The sequence below is a fragment of the Aulostomus chinensis genome, chromosome 9 (assembly GCF_037954235.1).
Source record: "Aulostomus chinensis isolate RoL2024-O1b breed Wild chromosome 9, RoL_Achi_v1.0, whole genome shotgun sequence".
Lineage (NCBI taxonomy): Eukaryota > Metazoa > Chordata > Actinopteri > Syngnathiformes > Aulostomidae > Aulostomus > Aulostomus chinensis.
In genome coordinates, this window is record NC_141328.1 from 29,345,126 (window position 1) to 29,372,625 (window position 27,500).

At 45.5% G+C, this 27,500-nt stretch overlaps 1 protein-coding gene across 4 annotated transcripts in view; it reads right to left on the reverse strand.

Moving 5' to 3' along the window:
* The window catches only part of LOC147256712 (ERC protein 2-like), a 139,293-nt gene that overhangs the window by 62,329 nt on the left and 49,464 nt on the right, over positions 1 to 27,500 (reverse strand). For 2 of the 4 annotated variants that reach the window (XR_015117947.1, XM_086214937.1), the window contains exons 9-12: positions 25,514 to 25,555; positions 24,601 to 24,794; positions 17,925 to 18,018; positions 9,612 to 9,772 (exon numbers count right to left, since the gene is read on the reverse strand). Coding sequence is in view for 2 of the 4 variants with exons in the window: in XM_086214937.1 (XP_086071063.1) it covers positions 9,612 to 9,772; positions 17,925 to 18,018; positions 24,601 to 24,794; positions 25,514 to 25,555 (491 nt within the window). In the remaining 2 variants the exon portion in view is untranslated. Of the gene's footprint in view, positions 1 to 9,611; positions 9,773 to 13,282; positions 13,436 to 17,924; positions 18,019 to 24,600; positions 24,795 to 25,513; positions 25,556 to 27,500 lie in introns of all 4 variants that reach the window. The other 2 variants (XM_086214936.1, XR_015117948.1) reach the window with 2 other exon arrangements.

The following is a 27,500-nucleotide window of genomic DNA, read 5'->3' on the forward strand; positions in this document are numbered from 1 at the left end:
CTGTGGCGCTCTGTGGTGTATGGAGGTGAATGAGTCCAGCACTGAATGTGCTCCTGTGTTTAAAATGTGTAAAATCCCGTTCAATTCCAGTCCTGGCTCTGTAAATACTGAAGACTGAGAACAAATCCAAACAGCAGCAGGGGGCGATGGAGGTTCCTTCACCTCCCTCTCAGGAGAGACAGAGCTGCACCGGAACTATGACATTGTGCGAGTATATCATACGATCATGTACCAACTCCGTGAACAAATATTCCATTTGCTCCACCGGACATCATATCATTCCAGATTTACATGTCTTCACCTGAGTCACATGACGGTAGCTGGTGCTGCCTGAAAGTTGCATGTGTTGATTCGACTTTGGCTTGTTTTGGTTTGTAAAGTCGAGGCAAACTTGTCCTGCCACCATCACCACGTCCTCCAAACGGAAAATTCCTCACACTTCAATACAAGCAGATACAAGCAGCAATGATCAGATCCCGATCAGAGCGAGGGAGAGACACACACACACAAACACACACACACACACACACACACACACAGATTCAATATGTTTTACTTTGCAATGTCCTTTTGCTGCTACATGTACAAGATGTTGCCAATTTAAACATTTAATCTCAGCTTTTACAAATCAAATCTAAGGCTTTTTATTGGATCCCCAGTAAAAAAGTATAGCAATACAATGAGAGGTGAATTCCTGAATAGAAAGAGCTTCTCTGTCTAGACTCAGAGCCTGCGTGAGGAGGTGTGAGCCCCCCCACTACTGCCTGAACAGCAACAGCGTCTCTGGTCGGGGACGTTTGAGTGTCGCCCTCGATCGCATCCACGGTTTATAAAAAATATATGTTTTTGTGCAAATTCAGGGTTCAATTTCTGATGAGTTCAGGAGAATCTTCATATAATACTCAGTAAGCTCAGTAATTGTGAGCTCCTTCTATAATGAAATAAAAACATATCAAATCAGTTTTAGGTCCATGACTCTGAGTGTTCTTTAATTCAAGACCTGTTTTTCCAAGTTCGGGTCCCACGGAGACACCAAATTTCTCTCTGGGGTCGGAAACTCTTGCTCCTTTGAAGGAGGGTTTGCCAGGATTTGACTCCCTCGTCTTCCAGGCGCGAGGCCTCCTCGGTCCTTAAAAGGGTTGCTGTTCTCCGGGCAGGCAACACGAAATAAACGCATGATGTCAGTAGTCATAAAAACACACTTGTTATCTTACTTCAAATGATTTCAAATACGACATTTGAGCTGGCTGGAATCAAGGGAGCTGATATCACTGGAGGACCCAGAACAGCAGATTCACGCGCTGCAGGACTGTCCGTCGTCCCAGATTTGAATTGATATTCACATTCGATTCCATCTTTTTTCGCGGTGTCCACGTCACATTTTAATTGACTTTGTTCTGTGGACGGATGCAGATTTTGAGTGTATTGGTGAAATAATCACATGATAGACATTACAGCTCTTGTAACACTCCTTTGTCTTCTTAACAAGATCAAAGCCTCTATGACATCATCTAGAAGCTGTCATGGTGTCGTTTCTTTTAGACTGAATATCAAATATGATTTTTTGTTTTTGTAAAGGTCAGACAGCTGTAATGAGCTGTGGTTTCCCTACGTTAGCAGTCAGGAAACACGGTTTCACGCACGCGTGCACACGCACACACACACACACACGTCTACTGTAGGCTGAGATGACACAACACACAAGTGTCTGATGTTGACCTAAATGACTCCCACATATCAAGATGCTGGTGAACACCCACGCTGGTGATTGCACGTCTGTTTCATCTCCAGCCTGACACTCATGCCATCATCTTTGCTCACCCTCCCTCCAGCCACGCACGTCACTGCAGTGCTCCTGTGCTGATTATTCGCCGGTGACCAGTCCTGCTTCTACGCCGTCTGACTGCCCACATGAAGACCTCTCCCGTCATAAATGACGAAGGCCCACACTGATTAAACTGCGGTTGAGATTAGTTTGTTCCAAATTAACTTAAGGTTTCCGAAGGCTCCGCTTTTTCTTCGACATCGCCTTTAGTATTGTAGAAATAAGACAAAAGTTTTATGGCAAAGTTGTAGAAGTTAACAGTCTCTGTGGTGCTTGAGGAATAATAAAATCTTTCCCACAAACAAGAAAAACAAATGTAGTTTTATGTAATTGGAAATCCTGGTGTGGAGCTCCAGCAGCTTTCTTTCTCTCTGATTTTCTCTCCCGCTCCTCTCATTTCGTTCCTCTCCTTTCCAGTCCTCAACTCTGGATACCCACTCGCCCCAAGAGAACACTCATGTTTCCAATATGTCTCAGTCTAACAGAGACCAAATGAACGAGAGTAGATCCAAAACAAGAGCAGGAAAAATCATCACATCGCCACTGGCACAATCTGCTTATCTTTCACTGCTAATAGCTCTCATGCTCTTCACATTGTGTCTCCCCACACACACACACACACACACACACACACACACACACACACACACAAGTATGCACATGTTGTTCTGTACACATCCAGTGCACATCAGCAAGGATGCACCGGTTCATCCAGACTTGCTTGGGCCGTTTCCTGCCGCTGCCGAGAAGTACATAATGATAATTACAGTTTGGGTCTACATCCCTGAATTAACCCCATCAGACACACATACACAATCAAGAAGTGCCAGGGGCTGCGATGTGGTGAATGCTGACTGGCGTGCAGTGTTTGGAGCAACGTGGTGCTGGGAAGTGGTACTTTCTCCTATTGTTCTCTATTAAAACCTCCTGGAAGCCATCAAAGAAAGGCTGGGAGATGTGCAGGGTCAATAAAACTCAGACTGACAAAAAGTCAAATAGACTTTGCTCTCACTGAGGGATTCATGTAAGAAAAACTGATGCAGAGATGTGGAGACTCTGCCACATTCTGCCAAGAAAAGAAAGTTAATTTGATGCAACAAAAAAAAAGAGCTACGATGTGAGAGAAACACAGACAAATAACACACACATGAGTATCCAGACAGTCAGGAAGACAAGAAGCACCAAAGGAAGGACCAAAACAAGGGTCTAAACTCAGGTGTGTGTGTGTGTGTGTGTGTGTGTGTGTGTGTGTGTGTGTGTGTGTGTGTGTGTGTGTGTGTGTCCCACACAGACCCAGGTCTTTACAGTAGTAGCATATATGCCAGTGAGCATGCAGCTCCATTCAAACGACCCCATTCTTCCTAAAATAGCAGCACACGCTCACTCTCTGATCCACTATACCAAGACATGTAGACATCTCTCTGTCGAGGGCACCAGCACATCTCTCTCCAGGCTGAGAACACCTCCTCCCTTGACCCCCCCCTTCCTGTCCCTCATTCCTTTGGTGACCCCAGGGGCTGGGCAGGAGCCACTGCTTTCCTCTGGCTGCTGTGCCCTGGGCTGGCTCTTTATGGCTGCAGGGCCCACCTAATCAATTGCCAGCGCGCACGCGCACGCACGCACACACACACACACACACACACACACACACACACACACACACACACACACACACACACTTCTAGTCAATTAGTCTTGAGATTTATACAACAAGGCAAACTTGGGGGTGTTAGTCTCCCTAAAGCCAATCAGATTAAGCTTTCCCAAGACTTCTACGCCAGCCAAATGATACTAATTAGCTGTTTGTGTGTGTGTGTGTGTGTGTGTGTGTGTGTGTGTGTGTGTGTGTGTGTGTGTGCGTGTGTGTGAGTGTGTGTGTGTGTGCGCATGCAAGAATGTCCATGTAAATGTGTGTTTGCGGCTGACACTAATTAGCTGGGCTAGTGCACCTACTTCCTCAGGACCGTTTCCTGTGATAGTAATTATTAGGTACGTGTGATAAATTCCAGGCCCTCTTCCACCCCTCCAAAGCTACCACATGAGGACAGACAGACAGAAGGACGGAAGAGCGTTTCATACCCAGAGGACAAGAATGAAGTAAAAGAGAAGAGACAGAATGAATGTAGTCGACTGGGACAAACCGAGTCAGTTTGACGGTAAATGCAGCTCCGACATGCAGCCTCACCCTCACCTTTCCTCAACTTCTTCACTGGTTGGTCGATCCATTCTTTATCTTCTGTGTCACCTTCACACCTTCTGATTGAGAGAAGCTGTTCTTTTGGACCACACCATCAGCATATCTGCCTATTTTTGACCCCCGTCTGCAGCGAGTCAACCTGGTAATCAACTTCATGATTGCAGTCGTCATTCAGACATCGAACCTAGGAAACAGTACCGGCCACTGTGGCTGATCCTTTCTGTCCACCATGAGTCATCCAGCAGTTTTTACACCACAGAACCCCAGCTGACGCAGGATAAAACTCCAACTGTGTTAAGGGTTTCTACAAATACTATATGTGGATAATTATCACAAGATTGAAGTATTAATTAAAAAAAACACTAATAACTGCAATAATTGTTTTGTAGAAACAGATAAAAGCCACTTAAAATTATCAAACAATGACGCAACATTAAAAATGAATGTAATTATTTATTACTACAGTTGTGTCATTTTAATTTGTGTTTATTCAGCTGTATAACAGATTGTCTTGGTGCATTATTCATCCATCCGTCCAGCTGCAACAACCAAGTCCCTCAACAAGTGAGCTAAAATCATGACGGGTAAAATCTTCTTTAATTCTGCAGAATCAAGGCTCTGATTTCTCCATCCTAGCTACTTCAATGTCATTGAACTGCATCAGCTGACAAGCATCAAAACTACAGCTTGAACCTGCGCATCTCTGGACTGAGGTTACCTGCTGACCCTTCTTACCTTTAACTTTGCAGGTTAAATGAAGTTAATATTACAGTCAAATGTATTTTTAAACCTGCGTTACCTCTAATTTTATTTACAGAAAAGGAAACTTCAAGAACTAAAGTCAAATTCTACCCTGAGTTGGCTGATGTCCAGTTTTACCAGTTTGGTGTCCAAGATTAAACCAGTTTGATTTCATGCAAACCAGCTGAAGCCTCATTTGTGACCTGGAGACCTGCTGCTGAGGCATCAGAGCTCCGCCTCCTCGCCGCGTCAGCAGCATAAAAGTGATTGATTAACACATCGCAATGTTTGTTTATAACCAGAAAACCGGAGCCACTCGTGTCCATCTGGCAGGTCATGAGCTCGTGCAGTAAATAAAGGTCACATTTCAGTGTGTGTGTGTGTGTGTGTGTGTGTGTGTGTGTGTGTGGTGGTGGTGGTGGGGGGGGGGGGGGTGTTTGTTCATGCATTTGTTGAGCAGAGAGCAAAACAAAACATGCGAGAGGTTGCCTTAAAAAAAGCAACAACCTGTGCCTACGTTTGAGGCCCCAGTGAAGGGAGGATGTGGAGCTCCGCTCAGGTGCTGCGTTTTAATGGAGACAAATTCCCAGTCCAGCAGTTTTTGATTTCACACTTCTTTCCAAACTAGATAACAAAGGCCAAAGTTCAGACGACTACCACAACAGACGACCTGAGTGTGTAAAAGTCTGATTTAATAACCGTTCGCCTCATTTCCTGAGTGAGTATTCTGCTCCAACTCGCAGCTCCTCTCTGGCTCGTGGCGCCAGGCGTGTGACTTCCTTGTGTGAGTTGTTTGATTTTCTACAGAAGTCGATCGGTTTGGCATCAGCGCTGGGAATTACCGGCACACAACAGTGATAGCTTACAAAATACTCCAAGAATCTGTGGGAAGTTGCTGTGTTAAGTGTGAGGCCTCGTGGTAAAATGCGGTACACAGGTCTGGTGTTGGGTTTCGTTCCAAACCTCAAACATGCTAGCGTGAACTCCAGCGGCAGACACTTTTTTTTCTTCCATTTTCCAAACAGTGGATTTTACCAAATTTTGTCGATTCGTGATGTGGCCTGGGTTCCAGTTTGAGCGCGGCCGCCTGTAAGGGAGTCTGTACTTTACTGTACCATTATTGTTTACTGAACCAGACTTTGAAGCAGGATTTCCATGCATGAAGTCTCCCATTGACCAACCCTCCAAGGAGCAGGGTGGAGGAGGTGGAGGAGCAGGGTGGAGCATACCTCGGCCCTGACATAATAACATACCTACCGGCCCGACAGCAGACACACATGTCGAAGGTAAACATGTGTGTCAGAGGGCATGAGAGCACAGACAGATATGATGAATGGCCCCAGGTTCCCACGAGGCGACACACACACAAACCTGCTCGCAACGACAGGAAGGTGATGTGTGGTCGGCCCCGCCTCGTCACGGCAGCACAGAGAATCCCATTCACACGCCGCAGCCTCCGTCCGTGGCTCATCGCTACCTATCACAACAATCGCGCTGTAACACACGTACAAGTGTGCACATGGGTGTGTGAATCCGCTGACGTGTTCATCTCGTGAACGTCTCTCTGTGACTGCATAAGTGCTCACACTCGTGGTGATGTAAGAGAGATTTCTCGAGGGGGGGGGGCAGAACATCAAAGTCACACCAGAGATCACAAAGGTTTGATTAGTCAACAAATCAAAACAAGTACATGAATGTGTACATCTACTACTACTGTGTGTGTGTGTGTGTGTGTGTGTGTGTGTGTGTGTGTGTGTGTGTGTGTGCGCGCGTGCGTGCGTGTGTGTCCAGGTCCCTCAGAGATCTGTGAGCAGGGACATGACCTTGCCAGTACAGCTGGACTCTGTTTAGTCAGTGTAACCATGGCGATGGCGCTGTGCAGACAGGATGTCTACATTGGGGATTTGGAAGTCATAACGTCGCTACAGCTTTAAGCTTCATGATGCCACGAGTTGCTGTAACCTGCCAACCAACAGACGGACAGACGGATCGGGACTTCAGAGTTACAGGTACAACCCAGTACTTCAACACCGGGCCATAACAAGTACCACCAGTACTACACAGATGTGTACATTATCATGGCAGATTTCATGTCCATCAGTGATGACATCATATCATACCCATTCAAGGTTAGTAAAGTATACCATAGCTATATTTTCGAACACACTGGTATCGGAGGTTGTTACTGATCACATCCAGGTATCCGATCAGTGTTGAGAAGAAAAGCAGGTGTAGTAAAAGTAAAAGCCTGAACATGGAGCCCATGGGTGGCACGTTGGGGCGTGTCGTGTGTGTGAATCCCCCCAACGCTAACCAGACCTTTCTTCATCGTTCTACTCCATCATTTCCCTACTCTTTCTACCACCACTCCTTCCATCATTCCCCAACCATCCCTCCATCAATCACTCTCTTCATCTCATCCCTTTTTTCCATCGTCCACTGTTTCCTCCCTAACTCTCTGCTCCAGCTCCTCTCTGTTCCTCCTCTGACTGTCCTTCCACTGACGGCTTCCGGATTTTCCCTCCATCTCTCAAACTCTCAACTCTTCATTTCTCTACTTCCACACAATCCCACAACATTTTCCATTTTGAAAACTTAATCTGAGAAAATATCAGCTGGGCTCTGAGTGTCATTCAATGGCTGTGTGTGAATGTGTGTGTGTGTGTGTGTGTGTGTGTGTGTGTGTGTGTGTATGTGTATATATATATATATATATGTGCGTGTATATATATATATATATACATACATACATACATACACACATTATATATGTGTGTGTATACACACACACACACACACACACACACACACACACACACACACACACACACACACACACACACACACACACACTAAACTAGGAAGCCCAGCATGCAATGAGAGGATATTGAAAATGATTTTTTCCCCTCGTGTCTCTTTCATTAACAGTGTTGAAAAGCGTCTGCTCTCTTTCTTTCTAGTTCTCTCTCTCTCTCTCTCTCTCACACACACACACACACACACACATAAAAAGCAGCGAAAGCTCTTTCACTGGGGAACGCGCCTCACATGGTTTGCTTCAGCTGGTCTTCTTGACAAATGCCACATTACAGCGGAGGGAAAGAAAAACTTGGCATGCAATCAAACTCCTCTCATGATTTCTAAGATTTGAAAAACATCAGCTTCCACACATTTCTCTGTCCTGCCCTCCTTCTCATTCTTTCTGTTTTATCTTGCTTTTACCCTCCTCCTCCTCCCTCGTTAACTCTCTTTCTCTGCCCTATCTCTCCTGTTCAGCTTCGTCTGTGCTAACTTGCAGCAGGGAGCTGAGCTGTGGGAATATGGCCCCTTTAAGCAGAAAACCAAAGTTTGTGTAAGTATGTGCATGTCTGCAGACGTGAGTGATTATATGCGAGCTTGTGTGTAACCTCTGCGTTCGTATCTTTGTGGCTTGTTCAGATGGAAGCCAGTCTCACGAAGCTTCGCCCTCTCACAATTCAGCAGTCCTTTAATCCTCATCATCAGTGACCCCAAACCCCTGCTTTTGACCTCTTCATACACATAGTTGAACACACCAGAGACCACACACACACACACACACACACACACACACACACACACACACACACTTATGCCCTCTCTGCCCTTCTATTAGCTCTCACCAGTGTAGACGTGTAGTCAGTCAAAGACCTGAACACAAGGGCAAAGAATTCCATCTAATTTGTTGCTGTTTATGTCAACCAACCATCACACTAACCTTCTTCCTCAAATATCGTTCTGATGGTAATATAATAATGATTTAAGCCAGCGCCAGTAAAGTACAAAGTAGGACTCCCACGCCAGGTCTGTGAGCATGTTTGTAATTTCATGTGTATTCCTGGAGGCTCAGGTTGTGTCTGTATCGCATGTAATTCAATTCCTGCACTAAACATCCCTGGTAGTGTTTGGATGGTGGAATCTGGGACAGACAGGAGGAGGGTTTGCATCACAAGTGTGTGTGTGTGTGTGTGTGTGTGTGTGTGTGTGTGTGTGTGTGTGTGTGTGTGCACAGATACAGCCATGGCACTCTGTCTACAAATATCTAAACATGCTGTTTTTGCTTGCAAGTTATGATGAATTTTAAAAGTTGTGTTTTCAATCCATCTGAGGCAGCTTTGGTGCTTCGGCGCTTCGGTGACGGCTGACACATTAAAGCATTTCTCTGCCGCACACGACAAGCAGATCTGTGGCTCCATGCTCCTTCGATCAGAGCACTCAAAGCAAACGCACATGGAGCTGCCTCACTGACAGATGATTGAACTCGCTCGCACAATCACTGACACACACTCACACATGGAGGCACATCCCCTTCTGCACACTTTCCTTCTTTGCAACACACATGCATGCAAAGAAAAGAAGAACCTCACACACACACGCGTCCCTAAAGCTGCAACACCTGTCCTCAATAAATTAAACTTCTCACAAAGCAGCTATAGATAATGGCTGATCCATGCACAGGTGAACAGGTCAGCCAGCAAATGAACAATTCCAGCAGTGGACAAAGCAGTGCAGAAACTCCTGGGAGAGCTCGGAGTAAACCTGTACATTTTCCTCTTATTGTTCTGGGACTGGATGTTCTTCTGTATGATTTTCAACTCCGCCATTTCACGGCATACAAAGAAAGTGTCGCTGAATGAATTTTTGGGAGTTTTTCTTTGTACGATTACAAAATAGCAGAAGTATGGCTGTGTTGCGTACAGTTACACAACATGTTCCTGACATCCGTTTAATGAGGACAACATGGGTAAGTAGGCTAGATTAGAGGAGATAGAAATACGGTGCAGACAGAAGCGCTGTGTATACAGACAGATGTTTGAATGTAAAACTAACTTCATCTCCAGAATCTCCTCCAGCTGTTTGCGTCGCTCCTGGCGCAGACTGTTGAGGTGTCCGTCTCGCTCATGCAGGGACTGCTGAGTGGTAGACAGATGCAACTTTGTTGTGTCCAGCTCCTGGCGCGTCTTCTCCAAAGCCCCCATCAACTCCTCCAGCTATTCAAGGAAAACATACTCAGGTATAAACAGCATGAAAACATACCAGGACAACCACACAAAGCTCTCAAATGTAAGAAGCCTCCTTTAAATAATGTAACATGATCCTAAAGTCAATATCCAAAATCTATTTTTGCATGCAGTCACACAAACAGGTACACCTGGACTTAATCGGATACACATTTATTTGTCAGCATGCATCTATTAATAAATCCATGTCCAAGAGTGTGTGTGTGTGTGTGTGTGTGTGTGTGTGTGTGTGTGTGTGTGTGTGTGTGTGTCGGTACTGTGTGTCTGAGTGAGTGGGGACGTCAACATGATGTGAAATGACTAAATATGAGAGAATGGATGGATGACAGCGAGGATCAGGGAAAATGACTGAGTTACTCCAGCGTCCTCCTCCTCCTCCTTTTACTCTATCTCACTCTCAAGTGTGGTTCTCCTTTATAGCAGGTGAGATTTATGAGAAATCCCTCATAGACATTCTCCTCCCTCTGCACACACAGACACACACACACACACACACACACCTTCCAAACATGCAGCCCTGCAGGTCCAGCCTGGGTGTGTGACAGGCAGGATGTGACCTCGGGGCATCCCTATCTGAAGACAGGAAGTGTGTAATTGCATGACAGCAACCACCTTTCTAATGGAACTCTAGGTGAGTTTGTTCTGATGAGAAGTTGAGGTCCAATTTTCAGCTTTCATGGAGTTTTGACAAAATATTCCAAAAATGATTTATTGTTGGACCTGAAGTAATTAAAGTCAGTTGCACACAGGGACACTGCAACTGCACCATAAACGGTTCGGCTCGGTGTTTTAGACGACTGTCCTTTTCGGTAGATTTGAGGCTGTGACTTCCTCCACCGACGGCTCAGAGGCCCAATGATCTGGTCCCTCACTCTGCCTCTTTACACATTTAGACAAACGAAAAGCGACGTAATATTCCTGCCTTGAAGGTGTTGAGTAAACGGGGCTGGAGAGAGAGAGAGAGAGAGAGAGAGAGCCTGAACTCACAACATGGGGTTGGACATGAAAAAAGGAATGGGCCTTTTTTATGATGGGGCCAAATCGTTCACACATTTTCAGGACTCTCTCATCACTGCTGGGATTGTAGGTGTGTTTCACAGATGTCAGATAATGTGCTAGAAGAAGAAGTTCACGAGTATCGCAGATGGAGTGAGATGAGGAGGAGTGGAAGTGAAGCGAACGGGAATACAGAAACTAGAAATGCTGGGAAAGTGACAACTTCCATTCAAACTTTCAGGAAATGTATTGCAGCACTGTTTTAGACAAAATACCCTCTGCCTCCGATGCTCTGTCAGCAACAACTGACCTCTGAGGTACTGGCAGCTAAAGTACCAGGACAAACAACACAGCCTGCTGTCCAAATCCCATCCCAGTTGATGTCTTGTTTTAGACTCAAAAGAATCAAAAGCCGCTTTTATCATCATGAAAGTCAAGGGTCACACACACACATATACACCCACCACATGTCTATCAAACCTCCCATCTCAGCCCACCACCCAGGCTAGCCCTCACTTCACAATCACATCATTAATAAGGAATACAATGCATTTTAGTGAAATTAGGGCCCTAATCAGCTTAGTGGAGAGCCTGTGCGTGCTAATTTAGCTCAACTTCAAGGCAAAGCCTCCCAGCCAGGCTAAGGCTCACTAAGACTTGCTCAAAGCCCTTTTAGTTGCTAAGCTGATTGAGGGCTCAGAGGTAAGGGCCAAATCCCTCTTGTCCATTTGTGTCGGTGTTGCTGGTTCAAAGGCCTAGTTCAAATGCCACAGAGGGAGAGAGAGTGAAAGGAAGCAAGGGAGAGAGGGAGAGAGAGAGAGAGAGAGAGAGAGAGACAGAGAGACAGAGAGAGACAGAGAGAGAGAGACAGAGAGAGAGGGACTTACAGAGTGAGTGTGAAGAAAAGTGACCCGGGGCATTACCCACACTTCATTTCAGCGGGTCAGGCTGATGGAAGACTTTCAGCGCATTACACATCATGAGACTGATTACACTGGGACAGCGTGCAGAAGGAGGAAAAAAATATCATGGAAAGAGCAGGGGGAGGTGGGGGGGGGGGTTCTCTGAGATGGTGCCAGGGTCAGGTGATGCTTCTGAAGGACCCGTCCCTCCTCGACTCCCTCTGGTTTTCTCAAAGGGGCAAAAGTAAGAGACGACCGGCTGCCTGCATGTTTACGGCGCCGCTGCCTCTCGCTGGTGACATCACAATGACTCACAGAGTTTAGTGTGTTGACAGCAGCTCTAATTGAGCATCATGGGATCATCTTGAGCACCAGGCGAAATGAGCATCTCTCTGGTGGCGACAGCACGACTGCTACTCTATCGGCTGCGTCGAGTCTACTCAGCTCTCTGCGTGAAGGTCTGACTCGTCTCGAAATGAAAGCAAGATGACTACGGTTTTTGGACACAAGTTAGGAAGGGATTTCCCCTGTTCTTGAGCTACTTGTGGGTAAATATCCACCCACCTCTACGCATGCAAAAAGTCCCACAAACATAATTATACTTTTCTTTTGGACCTCTCAGTGGCTCAAAATACTGTTTGATAAACACAGTATCCATGCTGACGATAAGTCAAGCGTGTAAAGTAAAGGGGGAAAACATTAGAACAATCAAGCCACAGTTAGCGTTGGCTCTCACCGAATTTTGTAAACTGAGTTTGACCTTTTCTCAAGTTCCTGCTCCATCCACCAATATCCTCTCCTCATCTTTTAGCTTCTCCACTGTCAGCTTTTGTCTTGAATCAGTGTGTGTGACTGATGAGAGACCTCATCCATGTGTGTATGAGGCAATACAGCCATCATATGGCCTCAGATTATTAGTTCGAGTCCTAACCACCGACAGCTCTCATGTTACTTGTGGCACTTTAAATAATGCGAGGTCATTCTCATTCAAAATGCACACGCACACCAGGAGGAAACAGTCCTGCTAGTTCTGGTTCTCTTTCCCACCAAAGACACACCTAGCCCCCCAAAACACACACACACACACACACACACACACACACACACACACACACAAACCTTACAAAATAGACATGCCAGCATGATTTCACAAAGATAGATAACTCTCATTACACTACTCACTGATAAACTCAAGACAAGAAGTATGGAACACAGGAAGTGGTAGCAATTAGAATTATTACAGACTGAGAGAGATGAGATGGATGGTAGACAGGTGGCAAACACCGGTGATCCATCTTGAAACATTTGCTGATGAGCTACCTGATACTGAGACCTCTTAGTGGTCACTGACTGGCTGCAGTTACACACTTCACCACATGAGGGTGCAGTTAGGTTCCTCACATTTCTCAATAGGGTAAAAAGGGTGGCTGGGCTGCTGTGTAGGGATGTATAACTGCAAGTGTGTGTGTGTGTGTGTGTGTGTGTGTGTGTGTGTGTGTGTGTGTGTGTGTGTGTGTGTGTGTGTGTGTGTATACACTCGTTTCTGCCAGTCTCCCATCAGTGTGTTTAACATCTGGACAACCTCTCTCTGGGTCTGGACGTGGGCAGACTCCTCCTGGGCCCAGAGTGCCTCCCTATGTGCGGAGGTGCTCATGCTCTCTCTCAGTGCCCTCTCCAACTCAGTGATCCGCTCCGCCGTCTCCCGCATGGCATCCTGGGAGGCTGAAAGAGGAAGCTGAAGGCGACAGAGTTTCAAGGAGGGAGGGGGTGGATATAAAGTCACAGAAGCCAGGGAGAGAATGTTTTCCTCTGAGCAGAGTCTTGTAAACTCCTGATGGAAATATTAGCAACCAAAATAGTACCAACGAAAGATCATTAAAAAAATTACTGAGGATTCTGCTTCGAGACATCCAGGCCATGTTTCACAGGGGAGCTCAAACAGCTCTCAGACTGAAGAGAGTGATAAGTGATGGGAGAAAGAGCAGCTAAGTGCTTTGACCTTCCCTGACCTCCATCTGTGTGTGTGTGTGTGTGTGTGTGTGTGTGTGTGTGTGTGTGTGTGTGTGTGTGTGTGTGTGTGTAGAGGAAGAGGACCCCTCTTCACACTGGGTGTTGGAACTGTGAATGAAAACATTGGACAGAAAAAAGAACTCCCAGATTCTCTCTCTCTTTTTCCAAACTTTGCCTCACACTACTCAAAAGTTAATTTGCCTTCAAGTTCACACGTTCACAGGTTGTCGAGCAGCAGAAGCTCGGGAGTCACTTAGAAGCAAGAGTTCGCTTTCACGAGGGGGTGCATGCTCACCACACTGAATGGTGTTTTGAAGCTGCTAAATGAGAACACCCCTGGTCACGAATGTAATTCTTAACCAATGAAATGAGAGATGGAGATCAGAAGCTGCATGTATCTGGGATGCAGCCAGGGTCGGGCAGGACGCTTCACGCCTCAGACCAGCACTGTGGCACAGCAGTGACATTTAACACTGCCGCTATCAAAGGAGCCTGATAGCTAAAGCTACCTGACAACAGCAGCTTGCAAGAATCTCTCCTTCACATAGACACACCTGGCTGCATCTTTTCAGTGAGCTTCAGCACACTGACAGCTGCTTCATGCTGTAAAAGCGGGTTAGTGGATGCAGAACAGAAACAGAGGAGCAGCGTGTCTCCAGCTGATATACGCAGCTCAACCTGAATGTGTCTCGTATCACCGCGGAGCCTCAAAGCACTCATTTCTTATTTTCTGTCCACGGCCAATTTGGGGATTTTGGTGTTAAGGCAAAAAACCTCAGCTTCAACCAGGATGCACTGTTCTTTTTTGTTTTCCAATTCAACAGTCAAACTGGAGCCCTTGATCAGAAATAGAATTTAGAGCTAGAATGGGCGACTGTGACCGCGCCAGCTGATTCAGTGATACTGGCTAAAACGGCAGCGATGGGATTACCCCCGAGGGTGCTGAAAATCACGCCCTGCCAGCCAAATCACAAGCGGAAACTTGTTGCTCGTCACGTCAGCACGACACAGCTGGAGGTGAGCGACAAACAGCCGCACACACACGTACAGAGGCAGGCTGTGTGTTTCAGCAGCCCCGTGCTGTAATTGGATGTGACAGACGGGCAGTAATTCGATGCACCAGAATCAACAAGTACTGCTCAGACCCCGCCCACACGCATATGCACGCGCACACACATTTATACACACACCCCCCACTGAGAGGGGGCTGCCACCGCAGGGACCCTGAGTGAAACCAAACCAGAAAGTTGTGTGTGCCTGCGTGAGTGATTGTGTGCACATGTGCAGCTTGCGTGTGTGAGAGTGCATTATATGTATGATGTGAGTTTTATTGGTAACAAGAGGATATAACTGAGTTTCAAGAATATACAGAATAGAAAAAAGCAATTACAAGAGTGATAGAGAGATCCAGAAGGAGGGGAAATTGTTAAGATAATTGCCTCTGCAGCGCCAATCATCACCTGAGTCCCTGGAGACGAGTCATTCTGGAGTCTGGTTTGAAGGAGGGATTACGATCAGTAAAATAAACGAGTAGAGAGTGAGAGAATGCACATTTCCAGAATCTGTATATCTGTATACCTCCTCTGCTTTACACACACACACACACACACACACACACACACACACACACACACACACACACACACACCACTAACCCACATAGGCTGATCCAGACAGACACATCTGACTCTGTCCCTGTCAGAAAAATTTAGTGTGCCACATCAACTTCTGTCTTATTTCCTGATGTTAATTTTGTGTGTGTGTGTGTGTGTGTGTGTGTGTGTGTGTGTGTGAAACCACATGTCTCATACAGTTTCAGTCAAGTGTGGAAGAAGCTTAGAGTGAATGAAGATCTTCAGCTGTGTCTATATCAAGAGTGTCATGTGATGGGGGTGTCTGAACAGGAGAGGCTACTGGGGGCCGCCGCCGCCGCTGCCGCCGCCGCTGCCGCCGCCGCCTCGGTTACAGATCAAACAGAAAGAAAAGACCTGCGTGAAAGCTAAAAGTGAACATTTCCGATGTGTGTTTTCTTTGTGTTTGTGAAGTGCGGCGTGGCGCGATGGAGACGATGAAGCAGAGAGATGCTATCTCCCATCCCACATAAACTCTCCTGGGGGGGTGTCCTTCCTTTGTTTGCGTGTGCTCTGCAGTGTTCCTCACGGTGCAGGACATAAATGGAGAACCAGAGGGGGGGGCACAACATAAACTTACTGCCATATCCAGAGCGCCTACATCTCACCATGTACTGCTACACGTACTACCTACATCATAGTAGTACTGCGTTACTGCAGTAAAGGTTCAGTTACTTTAACCACCCGGCTCCTCTTTTATGATTAAAACTTCCGCTGGATTTCTTTGTTCAGTTTGAGGGTTTTCAGAGAAGTGCGATCCAGGAGCTACTGAATATGGTCAGATAAGCTGTCAGAAGATTATGATGCTACATTGAAGTTGACCTTTGACCTTTTGGGTATAGACTGTTTCTACATCAATCCATGCTGTTATACATTTGTGTGTCATAATTACTATCATGTATATTCTACACATATGGACAGCAACTTTTTTGTGTAATCACAGTGACTTTGACCTTTGACCTGAACCCAATCTCATCACTTCATGGTGACATCAAAGTGGTTAAATGTATCATATCAAAGACACTTTCTGATGTATCACATTCATGTGAGGTGACAGCGACTCTGACCGCCGAAGTCTGATAAATTCCCTCCAGGCCGCGATGACACGTGTACGCGCTTCAAAGAATTCAGAAATGGAGAAGAGGAAGAGGAAGAGAGGAATTCAGCGTGAGACTGTGGCTGTTAAAGTCGAACATTAAGTTTCAGAAAGGAAAGCACTGACTATTGTTTGTTTCAACCACAAAAATGTCCAGTGGAGTATCAATGCAAAAATTGCTTTCATTAATTTCTGTCAGTATGTGGTCGTATTCATTTCTTCCAGTTCCTGCCATCAGCATCAGCCTTCATATGAGAGTTAGAGATCTACGAACATTGAAGGGATCGTTTCATGTCTGCGTGGGAGCGACAGTAACTGGTGGTTGAGTACCGACGTCAGCTCTGTGTGTATCAGATCTATGTGACTGTTGTGGGTTTCATAATGAAGATGGTCTGAATTTCTGGTTCTAATTTGACACAGTAATAAACACTGTGGCACTTCAGCAGCGGCACGTGTTCTTCGCTCCATTCTACTCTGAACCTTCCAGCCCTGAAGGAGGAGCTGAAAAGGCCCCGATGGTTCCTGGACCCCTGCAGCGTAGCTCAGTCTTTCAGCAGCGCTCAGAACTATGAAACTGTTTACGCAGTAAGAAAGTGCATCGTGACAATAAACCTGATCTGCAGCTTGAATGCATCTGGTCCCGCTTATAGTTCTTCTGGTCAATGACCAGAAAACAAGTCAACCTAAACAAAGTCCAACGCGAGAGTTCCCATCAGCTCCATCTGAGACGTCATCTATCTTCCAGACATCAGTCACACCACTCCCTCACCTCTCTTTTTCATTCTGGCACTCGTTTCATGTCTCTTTTCAGGTTGTATCAATATTAATGTGTGCTACTCAGACACTGTTTAGAAGAGGAAATAGGATGTTAGATGCTGCCTGCCAGCACACACAGAAATAACAAAATAGCTCTACCAAAAACAGAGCGTGAGAGGGGCTCTGGCTCTTTCTGGCAGCGAGGCACAGAGAGTTGTACTCTGCTTCATCGGTCTGGTGGGAATAACTTGGCATGGCTGCACTCTGGATATTAACACCTCTGTGTAGCTCTTTAGGCTACTATACTGTGCAAGCGTGCACACATGCACACACGCTATCGATCACCCAGCAGACACTAACGTTGACGCCTATGTAAATATGCAAATTACATCACTTAATTTATCAAAAATTGTACATCAATTTTTTTTCACTGCAGCCTGACTGGACTCAGTTCTTCACAACTCCCATCTGAGCCATCATGCTGCAACTCCTGGCTGGTGGACGGAGACGATTTCTTTCAGACTAAATGCTTGTCTCTTCCACTTAGGATGGTGTCTGAGACGCAGTGAAGGACCGAGGGTGTGAGTGGAGCAAAATGTAGAGAGATACAAGGAGAGGAAGTAAAAGATGAGGGGGAGGAGAAATGACCGACTATTTGGGGTGTGCGAGGTGATGAAGAGTGAAATGAGAGGCCAAGGAATGTTCAAGTGCACACACAGACGTAACCAAACCTGCGATAGAGAGTGTGGGTGTCCATCTGCCAGGGCGTCCTTCCTCATCTCACCTGCCACCGACTGCTTCTGGATATTAGGAGACTTGATTTGCCTACAGAGAAAGAAAGAGGGAGAAATGGATGGCAGGAGGCAAAAAGGCTTCCCTGATATTTCACACAATACACAAGCAGCTGTTAAGGCCTGCAATATTATACTCAATACAAGACGTGCACATATTTCCACCTCTGTCAAAGAGTAATAAGACCACTGGAAAGCCATAGGTCGAGCTGATGGGGCGTTTGAGAACTTCTCTGATGGGTAAGAAGAAGAAGAACTGACTGATGAGCTCATGCAGACGGCCCTCCAGGCAGGTTCTTATGGTTCGAAGACGAACTTTTCACCAAACCTTTGAACTGACATTCAAACTTGGAATGAAAAGTACCAGCTCTATTTCCTTCACACGGAAATCTCCAGGTGATGGTACTGAGCTCCCAGTCACCACCACGCTCCTGGACTCACGGTTGAGCTCTTTCAAATACTGAAGCATGTATTGATGGCATTTGTTGAGGCAACGCGCTTTAATTAGAGGAATAAATCTGTAGCTGCCAGAGACGGTTACAGATCACGTCCTGGATTCTGATCCAGAAAACCTGTTTTGGGTGGTTCAGAAGAACATGGCCTCCTCCGTAGAGGTACGATCGCTCTGTAATTTAAACCATTGTCATTCAACAGTTTGATTCTTCAGTGCTTTTATTAATGACTGTTTTCAACTAAATGCTCCGAGAGACAAAATATGAAACATTAAGTAAAGTCAGAGCGAAACTGGAGTCTACATGTTGCACCGTTCAGTTCACGAGTGTGAACTGAACGCAGGCGGGTTTCTAGTAACCAGGCAGATGGAGACAAGACAAGACTTGACCCACCAAAGTGAGACACTGTTGTGTAAACCTTTCAACGACAAAACCCACCAACACATGCACAAACACATAGTGACATTTTTAGCGAACAAACCAAAAACATGCAAGTCAAGACACACAAGCTCTAGAAACACACTCTTCAAACTCTCCGTTTGGCCCTCGCACTTTTTTGTGAAATGTAAGGAAAATGCAAGAAAGTTGACAGTGACAAATTAGTGCTTAAGAGAGCCTCCGACACTGTAAACAGGCTGTGACCGAGCGCTGCTAGAACGCGCCACATTATTATTCTACATCCACACCGGCGTGTTTACTCTGGGCCCAACCTACAAGCTGCCCCTACATATGTGGGCAAATATTTGCTGTCACTACCCTTAGAATGGTGTGTGTGTGTGTGTGTGTGTGTGTGTGTGTGTGTGTGTGTGTGTGTGTGTGTGTGTGCGCAGATTTTACAGGCGACATTGGAGTAAAGTTAATTTGAAATACACACAACACGATGATTACATGTCATACACACCTGATGAGCCTGCCTGCCACACACACACTAGCTTTTCATACTGTTTCTTTTAATAAAAGCAGACCAAGCAGAAGAGAAGTACTTCAAATTCATATCAGTACTTATATCTGATATTACTTCCCGCTGCATTTAAACTTATGTGCAAACACACATTTCATGCCTCAGGCTTGTGACTTTATTTCTGATGTAAATCACTCTGATGTTGATGTTAAAAGTTTATTTTAATCATTTTATGCGTTGGCTTTGAGAAGACCAGCATAAATAAAGATTATCACTGAATTCTGTTATTATTATGAATGAAAAATATGTACACACACGCACAATGTGCAACACATATTTACACAGTGAGGGAGATGAGAAGAAAAATCTGTTTATACTGGGACTCTTTGATGCGTGTGTGTGTGTGTGTGTGTGTGTGTGTGTGTGTGTGTGTGTTTATAAGCTCAGAAGCGTGTCCATGGAGGATGAACTTGCCATGAGGGCATATCAGCTATCAACAGAGCTGCAACTGGCACAGGTGAATAAACCAGCTGACACGCTGGTCCCTGTGATAGCTGATACAACCATCAGCTCCCCCCACGCCGCCGCTACATGAGGGCACCAAGAGTGGAGGAGAGTCTGGGAATGAGAACCAAACCAGGGGAACGTAGTGGATGGTGGGAAAACAGTCACTGCAATGACATTTCTTGCCTTTCAAGATAAAAGGAAAGAGAGTTCCTAAAATGAGCGTAAGTGATTTCTCACATTTCCTGTCCCACCTGGAGCTCTCCACACATCCACCTTCCAACATAAGCAGCTCCGCTTTATTTCTGGCTGTCAACACAACGGTACTCTACCTTTTATATCTCTCTTTATATGCATTTTTCTCTTTGCCACCTCTTTTTTCATCAACCCTGACATATTATTTCTTTCCTTGGTTATACTAAATGAGGGTTCACACCTGAGTGAAGAGCAAGGAGGAGGTTGCTCACAGCCCTGCATGTGTTCTCAGCTGTCTTTTCCTGGGTAAGTAAAGGTTAACTGTATAATAACTAAATCCGGATTTTTGTCCCTCCTTCATAACTCTTATTTCTTTTTCATTTATCTTTTAATAAACGGTAGAGTGGAAGAAAACCCAGCGATTTCAAGCAGACAAACTCATTTATCCAGAAATGAACAATACATGGAGTAAGAGACAGATATGATCTGGATTAAATACAACTTCCCTGTGAAGCAAAATGAAAAGAGATTTTGCGGATGAGTGTGGAGATGAGGAGGACCGGGACGGTTTAGCGGGAGGCCGTTGGGTCGACGCCCCGAGGTTTAATCAGAAACATTTGTCTTGATGCGGCGCTGAGAGATCCAAACAGGACACGTCTGTTTATTAGTGACAGAATGTTTCATGGCCTTCTGCACGTCTCATCACAACATAAACACCCAGTCACTGATGCTGATATTTGTGTGTGTGTGTGTGTGTGTGTGTCTGACAGGTGGTTCAAATAAAAGTACTGCGATGTGAGGTAGTATAATGTGATTAATTGTGTGTAGATATTGTTTATGTACTTGTGTTAAGAAATACTTCCTCTCTGCTGCAGGTGAGTACATTACTACAGTAAAACAGAAAGTTGGCTGAACACATTCACACACAAAATGGACCGAAATTTTTGGCAGCACCTGCAAATACACACAAAAATACACATTATTTATAAATACATTCATGTACAAATATATACAGAGATCTGGGAGGTTACGTGTGTGTCAGGGTGCATAAAGAGTGTGTGTGTGTGTGTGTGTGTGTGTGTGTGTGTGTGTGTGTGTGCGTGTGTGTGTGTGTGTGTATCAGTTGTCCCTGACTGATGATTTCAACATCTGGAGTTTGACTGTGATCATTGTGTGTGTGTGTGTGTGTGTGTGTGTGTGTGTGTGTGTGTGTGTTTGCATGCACGAGGTTGTTTTTGTATTTGTATCTGAATATTTGTCAGCCAACAGGCTCTTGCCAATCCCAGTGACATATAATAAAGTGTGTATAAACACACACACACACATATAGTGCATGCACACACACGTACACATATCATGCACACACCTCCCTTTTCCTGAAAGCCTCCCTTACATACCAGAGTGCTTACCACGCCAGGAACTGTGATATGCTCTGACTGGGAGGCTGATTTATTTTTCAAAGTTTCTCTCCATGTTGCTGCAGAAATCATCAGAACAACAGACGTGTAACAACAGGACGACACAGAAGAACCCCAGCCTTGAATGACGGCATGTCCTAAATGAGGGCATGGCGGAGAAAGAAAAAAGTTCCTCTTAAGCAATCAAGAGGTAAAGCACCCTTTTCCATCGTAGCCTCCATTCCTGTCCATGCCACTATTTCTCTAGTATTTTTCAAAACTGTGAACGCTGGAAGGGAGCGACTGGCTGATGGAGCTTCGTCTCTGACTCTCTGCTGCTTTGCCAACTGGACGAGAAAGTGTCCATTTCCTCTTTTGTTCTCTCTCTCGCTCCTTCCAGATAGCGGTTAAAGGCCACCTGACCGTTTTCCAACAGAAACACTTTGATTAACAAGACATTCATCTTCTGATCTCACACACACACACACATACACACACACACACACACACACTTGTGCTTATATATTTGAGAGGACCTTTATTGACATTATACATCCCCCAGCACCTCACCTCAACCATCACAACTAAATGCTAAACCTCATCATGACCTCATTCTGACCCAGGCCCTAAAACCAAGTCTTGCCCTTCAAATAGCCCTGGTACTATGAGGACCAGCTAAAATGTCCTCACTCTGCTGGTTAAATATGTACTCTATTCTTCAATATGTAGCAAGTACAAGCACACACACTCACACGCACACACACCGCAGAAGTGATACTCGGCACACACACAGGTGCACACACAACTACAAATCAAAGAGAAGACCAAACTAAACACAAGTGCCCATGCAAGGACCAACACTTGTTCCAAAAGTTATTTTGCTGAATATCAATACTAACAGTCCATCGTACTGGGTTAGCCGCTATATGATGAGATGTGTACATTGTTGTTGTGTATTGACACATTGTGTATTATTTCTATCAGTATTTCAACTTCATGGCTATACTGCACACCTCAGATGTCTACTATTGGCAGACCTCATTTCTAATTGCTCCTCCTGATCTCTGCTTCCAAATTATAGTAACATTCCATCCATACATCATCCATCCCTCCATCCCTCCATCTTCCCCCTCTTCTCCTGTTGAGGGTGGTGGGGGTGGAGCCAATCCCAGCAGCCTTCCCCCTGGACAGGTCACCAGTCCATGGCAGGGCCAACACATAGAGACAGACAACCATTGGCTCTCCCAGCCACGCCTACGGTCAATTTAGAGTCTGGATTAACCTGGTCCCTCTTGATGTCTTTGGACTGTGGAGGAAGCTGGAGTACCAGAGAGAACCCAGCAGGAACAGGGAGAACATGGAGACTCACACAGAAAGACCCCGTGCTGCAGCCGGGGCTCCACCCACAACCTTCTTGCTGGGGGCCACAATGAGGACCACTGCTCCACCGTGCTGCCCTGTAGTAACACTATTACATTAATTATCATAATTATAATTGTGCATTTTTGAATGCTCAGTGTTTGACTGCAATGGATCTTCCATTGATAATCTGCTGCTGACCTGCATGTGACCTTTGACCTGTAAACACAGACCAGAGGGGAGGGTCAGACTAGTTGACACTAATAAGAGAGCAGCCAATGAGCTGTGGGTAAAAACGCTGAATACTCTCTGCTGTGGCTGTGCACATGACACACACATACATGCACAGAGACAAAACACATTTGAAAATCTCCATGGCAGCTGCATGTGAGCAGCAGACACATGTAAGTGAGAAGTTGAGCCACGACACACGTGCACACACACGGAAACAGAGAAGACTGTGTGTAGAACCGGTGAGAGCTACTGAATCTCTATTATACTTGATGCTGGTGAGTTCCCACAGAGTTTGAGTCAGCACACGGGTTCCATGCCAAAGTGGAGAGTCTGTAAAACGGGTAATGAATGAGGCAGGAAACACTGCTGGATCCAGTACATGCACTCTGTCCAGATTCTTTCAGAGTCATTCAGAAACACAGCCTACGGGGCAGCGTGCATGTAAAAAATGTTCTTTCATATCTAGTTTTACACTCAAGGCATTCCGCTGCACAGTTAGAGATCCACGAGTAAAACAACATCAATCTACTCAGACAGAAAGACCTACACACCAGCATGTACGTTCACAAACACACACACACTTACAGGAACACTAACATATAGTGCCTCCATGCTGGCATGAAACAACCTCTCATTTTGGTACATATACACACCACGCCAATCCATAAATCAGATGATAATTGAGTAGCACTGTGCCAGTAATAAACAGGGCAGTATAAACAGCCAGTGTCTGGGCTAGATACACCACCACCTCCCACTGTCTGGCTGGCTGCCTGGCACAGACACACAAACACACACACACACACACACACACACACACACACACACACACACACACACACACACACACACAAACTCTCTATGGTGAATTGACAGTTACAACATGCAAAAACAGAAACAAACCACTTATCTTATAATTATACACACACTCACACGTGTGAGAGCACATATGAACGACAAGAGGACAACAAACATGACAGCACGCATGATGGTGACTCTGTAGGAATCAGGTTCACAGGCATCCTGCTGTTACTGTGAGTGGAACGAGCACGGCGACGGTGGCTGTAAATGTGAATGACCTGTGCTGCCCCACTGGGACCAGGTTTAAGCCCAAATGACCCAATGTCAAACTTTTCTAGGTAGAAAGTTTGAAGCAACATGAACAGAACGATGTCAAGGGTGGACACGGACGGCGTTGGCGGTATTTAGATGGCATGTTTATCAGGCACACTTAGCATCTACTCACCCAGGTCTGCAAACATTTACCAAAAAAACAAATGAAAAGACATTTAGTCAAACGGTTAAGATGAGGCATGTACATGCCGTTGGTTACGTCATGCATTTCTCAAGTGTGATTACAGAGGGGAAGCATGACTGCATGGAAGTGTTTCAAGTGCTGCCAGGACACATCCTAGACAGTTTATATCTTGTGGATTACTCCTTTATAAATAGAGCTCTTGAGAATGAATCCAGATCTTACAATGATCCAGTGACTGGGGAAGACCCCGCTGGTGGAAGACACCCAGGAGCTGCCTCCTGATGGACATGCATGGCACGCAGTTTTTGACTCTTACCTCTCAAGATCTGTAATTTTCTTCTCTTTGCACGTTCGGTCCATCTCAGCGTCCTTCAGCGCAGCCATAAGCCTTTGCACTTCCGCTTGTGACTTTCCAGATTCTTCTCTGTAGCGAGCCACTTCCTGCTCCAGAAGCCTCAGGCGATCTGTAATGTCTGGACACTTCCGAACGAGTTCTTCTGTGTTTTGGGTCTTTGGTTTGGAGAGAAATCACAAGGAGGGAGTAGCAAACGCAGGAAAATACATCTTTATGTAAAGTATTAGTGTAATAACTTAATATCAAAACTAAGGTGAGGCAGAGTTGACAACAGGACAACTGAAGCAGGTGAACTGCTGCTGACCTCTTAAATCCAAGAATGACGACGTTAAGATGAACACGGCCATAATGAGAACTGAGCCCAGTCCAGGGCTGCACATTCAAAACCAGGAACTAAAAATGCTACATTACACAAGGATATAGAACCAGCGAGTGACAGACCACCGTGAAGAATAGGAGAAAATGTAGATAAGGGCAAATAAATAAATGAACTCGGAAGAAGATGGTGATGGTGGTGAGAACGAGACGAGGAACCTAAAGAACCTTCACTGTTTGTAGAGTGTAGGACAATGAAATGATGAAAAATCATGAGTGTGTTTTTGTTGTTGATTGAATATATACATATACATATATATATATGTACATATATATACATATATATACACACACACACACACACACACACATATATATATACATACACATACATATATATGCGTAATGAGAAAAATGAAAACGAAGCAAAAAGTTCACTCAAAAATTCATGATCATAATTTTATCCAGAACTGTGCAAGAGAGAGAGAGAGAGAGAGAGAGAGAGAGAGACACACACACACACACACACACACACACACACACACACACACAAACCTACCGTGGGACTCACTGCTGGCAACGCATCTATTTTTGCAGACACCTGGAGGAGTGCAACAAAGGGAGAGAAGTAGAGGAGTGTTTATTGGTTTCTTTCTTGAATGGAGGGATGTCAGAGGAAACTACAGACCTTCAGAGAAAAGGTACTCAGTCCTAAACATGCGGTTCAGGTCCCAGATGAAGTGGAGCAGAACCAATCTGAACCCTCATCTGCTGCATCCCTTCATTTCCTCCAGGTTCCTCTGCTGTGGTTCTCCTCCATCAGCTGCCTCCCTGCGGCAGCCTTCGCCTCAGTCATTATCATTATGGAATTCCTGTCTCTGCTTGGCTGTGATATCATGAGACCACCAAACCTCTTTTTTTCAGCTAAATGTTGCAAAACAAACAAACACTGATGAATTCTTTCTTCTCGGTGAAAAATATCCCAGAGGAAGTTTGTAACCAAGAATTATCTTTCTTTCTCTTAGCGCTCGCAGTCCACTGTGTTTGTGAAGGTAGTTTAAGTTGTTGAGACAGCTGAGGCCACTCGTTCAAACATCATCAAGAGAAGGCGCACACTCAATCACACACAAACAGCTTCTTGTCAGGTCAGGATAAGTTTTAGCCACCAGGAATGTAAATGTAGCTGCGCTGGGACTGTCATCAGGAGAAAAAACCCAAGGAGTGTCTGCTAACGATTATAAATGCAGCGTCCTAATTACAACAGGCTCGCCACATAAACAGGATCATCAAGTTCACGGCAGACTGGGGGGTCACATGACACGACATGTCAGTGGCAGCTTTATCAGGGCGTCTGGTTGTGAATGTGCGGCTGTGTGCTGCCCCGACGACCAAGGAACAAGTCTATGTCAAGACTTAGATCCTGTAGACTTCTACCCCACTGCACCCCCACTGCTTCCTCAGCCAGCCCCTCACACTGGTTCACGCACTCCATGTCCAGTCTGAGAGAGTCCAGTCTGAGAGAGTCCAGTCTGAGAGGGTCCAGTCTGAGAGGGTCCAGTCTGAGAGAGTCCAATCTGAGTGGGTCCAGTCTGAGAGAGTCCAGTCTGAGAGGGTCCAGTCTGAGAGAGTCCAGTCTGAGAGGGTCCAGTCTGAGAGGGTCCAGTCTGAGAGGGTCCAGTCTGAGAGAGTCCAGTCTGAGAGGGTCCAGTCTGAGAGGGTCCAGTCTGAGAGAGTCCAGTCTGAGAGGGTCCAGTCTGAGAGGGTCCAGTCTGAGAGGGTCCAGAATGCATTCGGCAGAGTTTGTTATGCTCTTTCAATGGGAAACGCACACACAGAGAAAGAGACCCTCAGAAGCGTCTTGAGACATAACAACAAAAGCAGCAAAGCTGTTTAGGATAAAACAACTCTCATGTCCAGTGAAAGTAGCACCGTTATTCCAGAAAATGTGCATAATGCTGTGAATACTACAAATTAATCAAAAATCTGGGGCGACCAGGTTATTTACAGTGAATGTTTAGTTTTTTTATATTATCGAATCCATTTCAGTCTGCCGATGCAGAGATCCATGTCTGCTGGGCCTCATGTCCACTTCCCTCCCAAGACTAAAGATACAGACAAAAACAATTAACCGTAAAATGCATCTGCAGGTTTAAGAAGAGCAGTGATCCAGGTGTGGTGCCGTCCTGCTTCCCCTGAGGTTCATGACTGTTTTCTCTTTGAAGAGCCAGTGTTTAGCTCCAGAAGTCCATTATTAACCCCGAGATCAACAAATACACTTTTATGAGACCAGGATGAGGATGCAGTGAAGTCAACAGACCTCTGAGGTCAAGATAAAAAGCTTCGCTAACAGCTTGACTGAGTCAGTAATACAAACACGTGCAGATACACGGAGCCGTCCACTGTGCGTACACGTGATTGTACATCTTCTCCACTCAGGACATGGACGAGTGCGCCAGGAGAAAAAAAAGGAAAAGCACTTCTGTATCCACGTTTCGAGGTGTTTGGGATCAAATGTAATGGGGACGCTCCCTCCCTTAGATATCTTC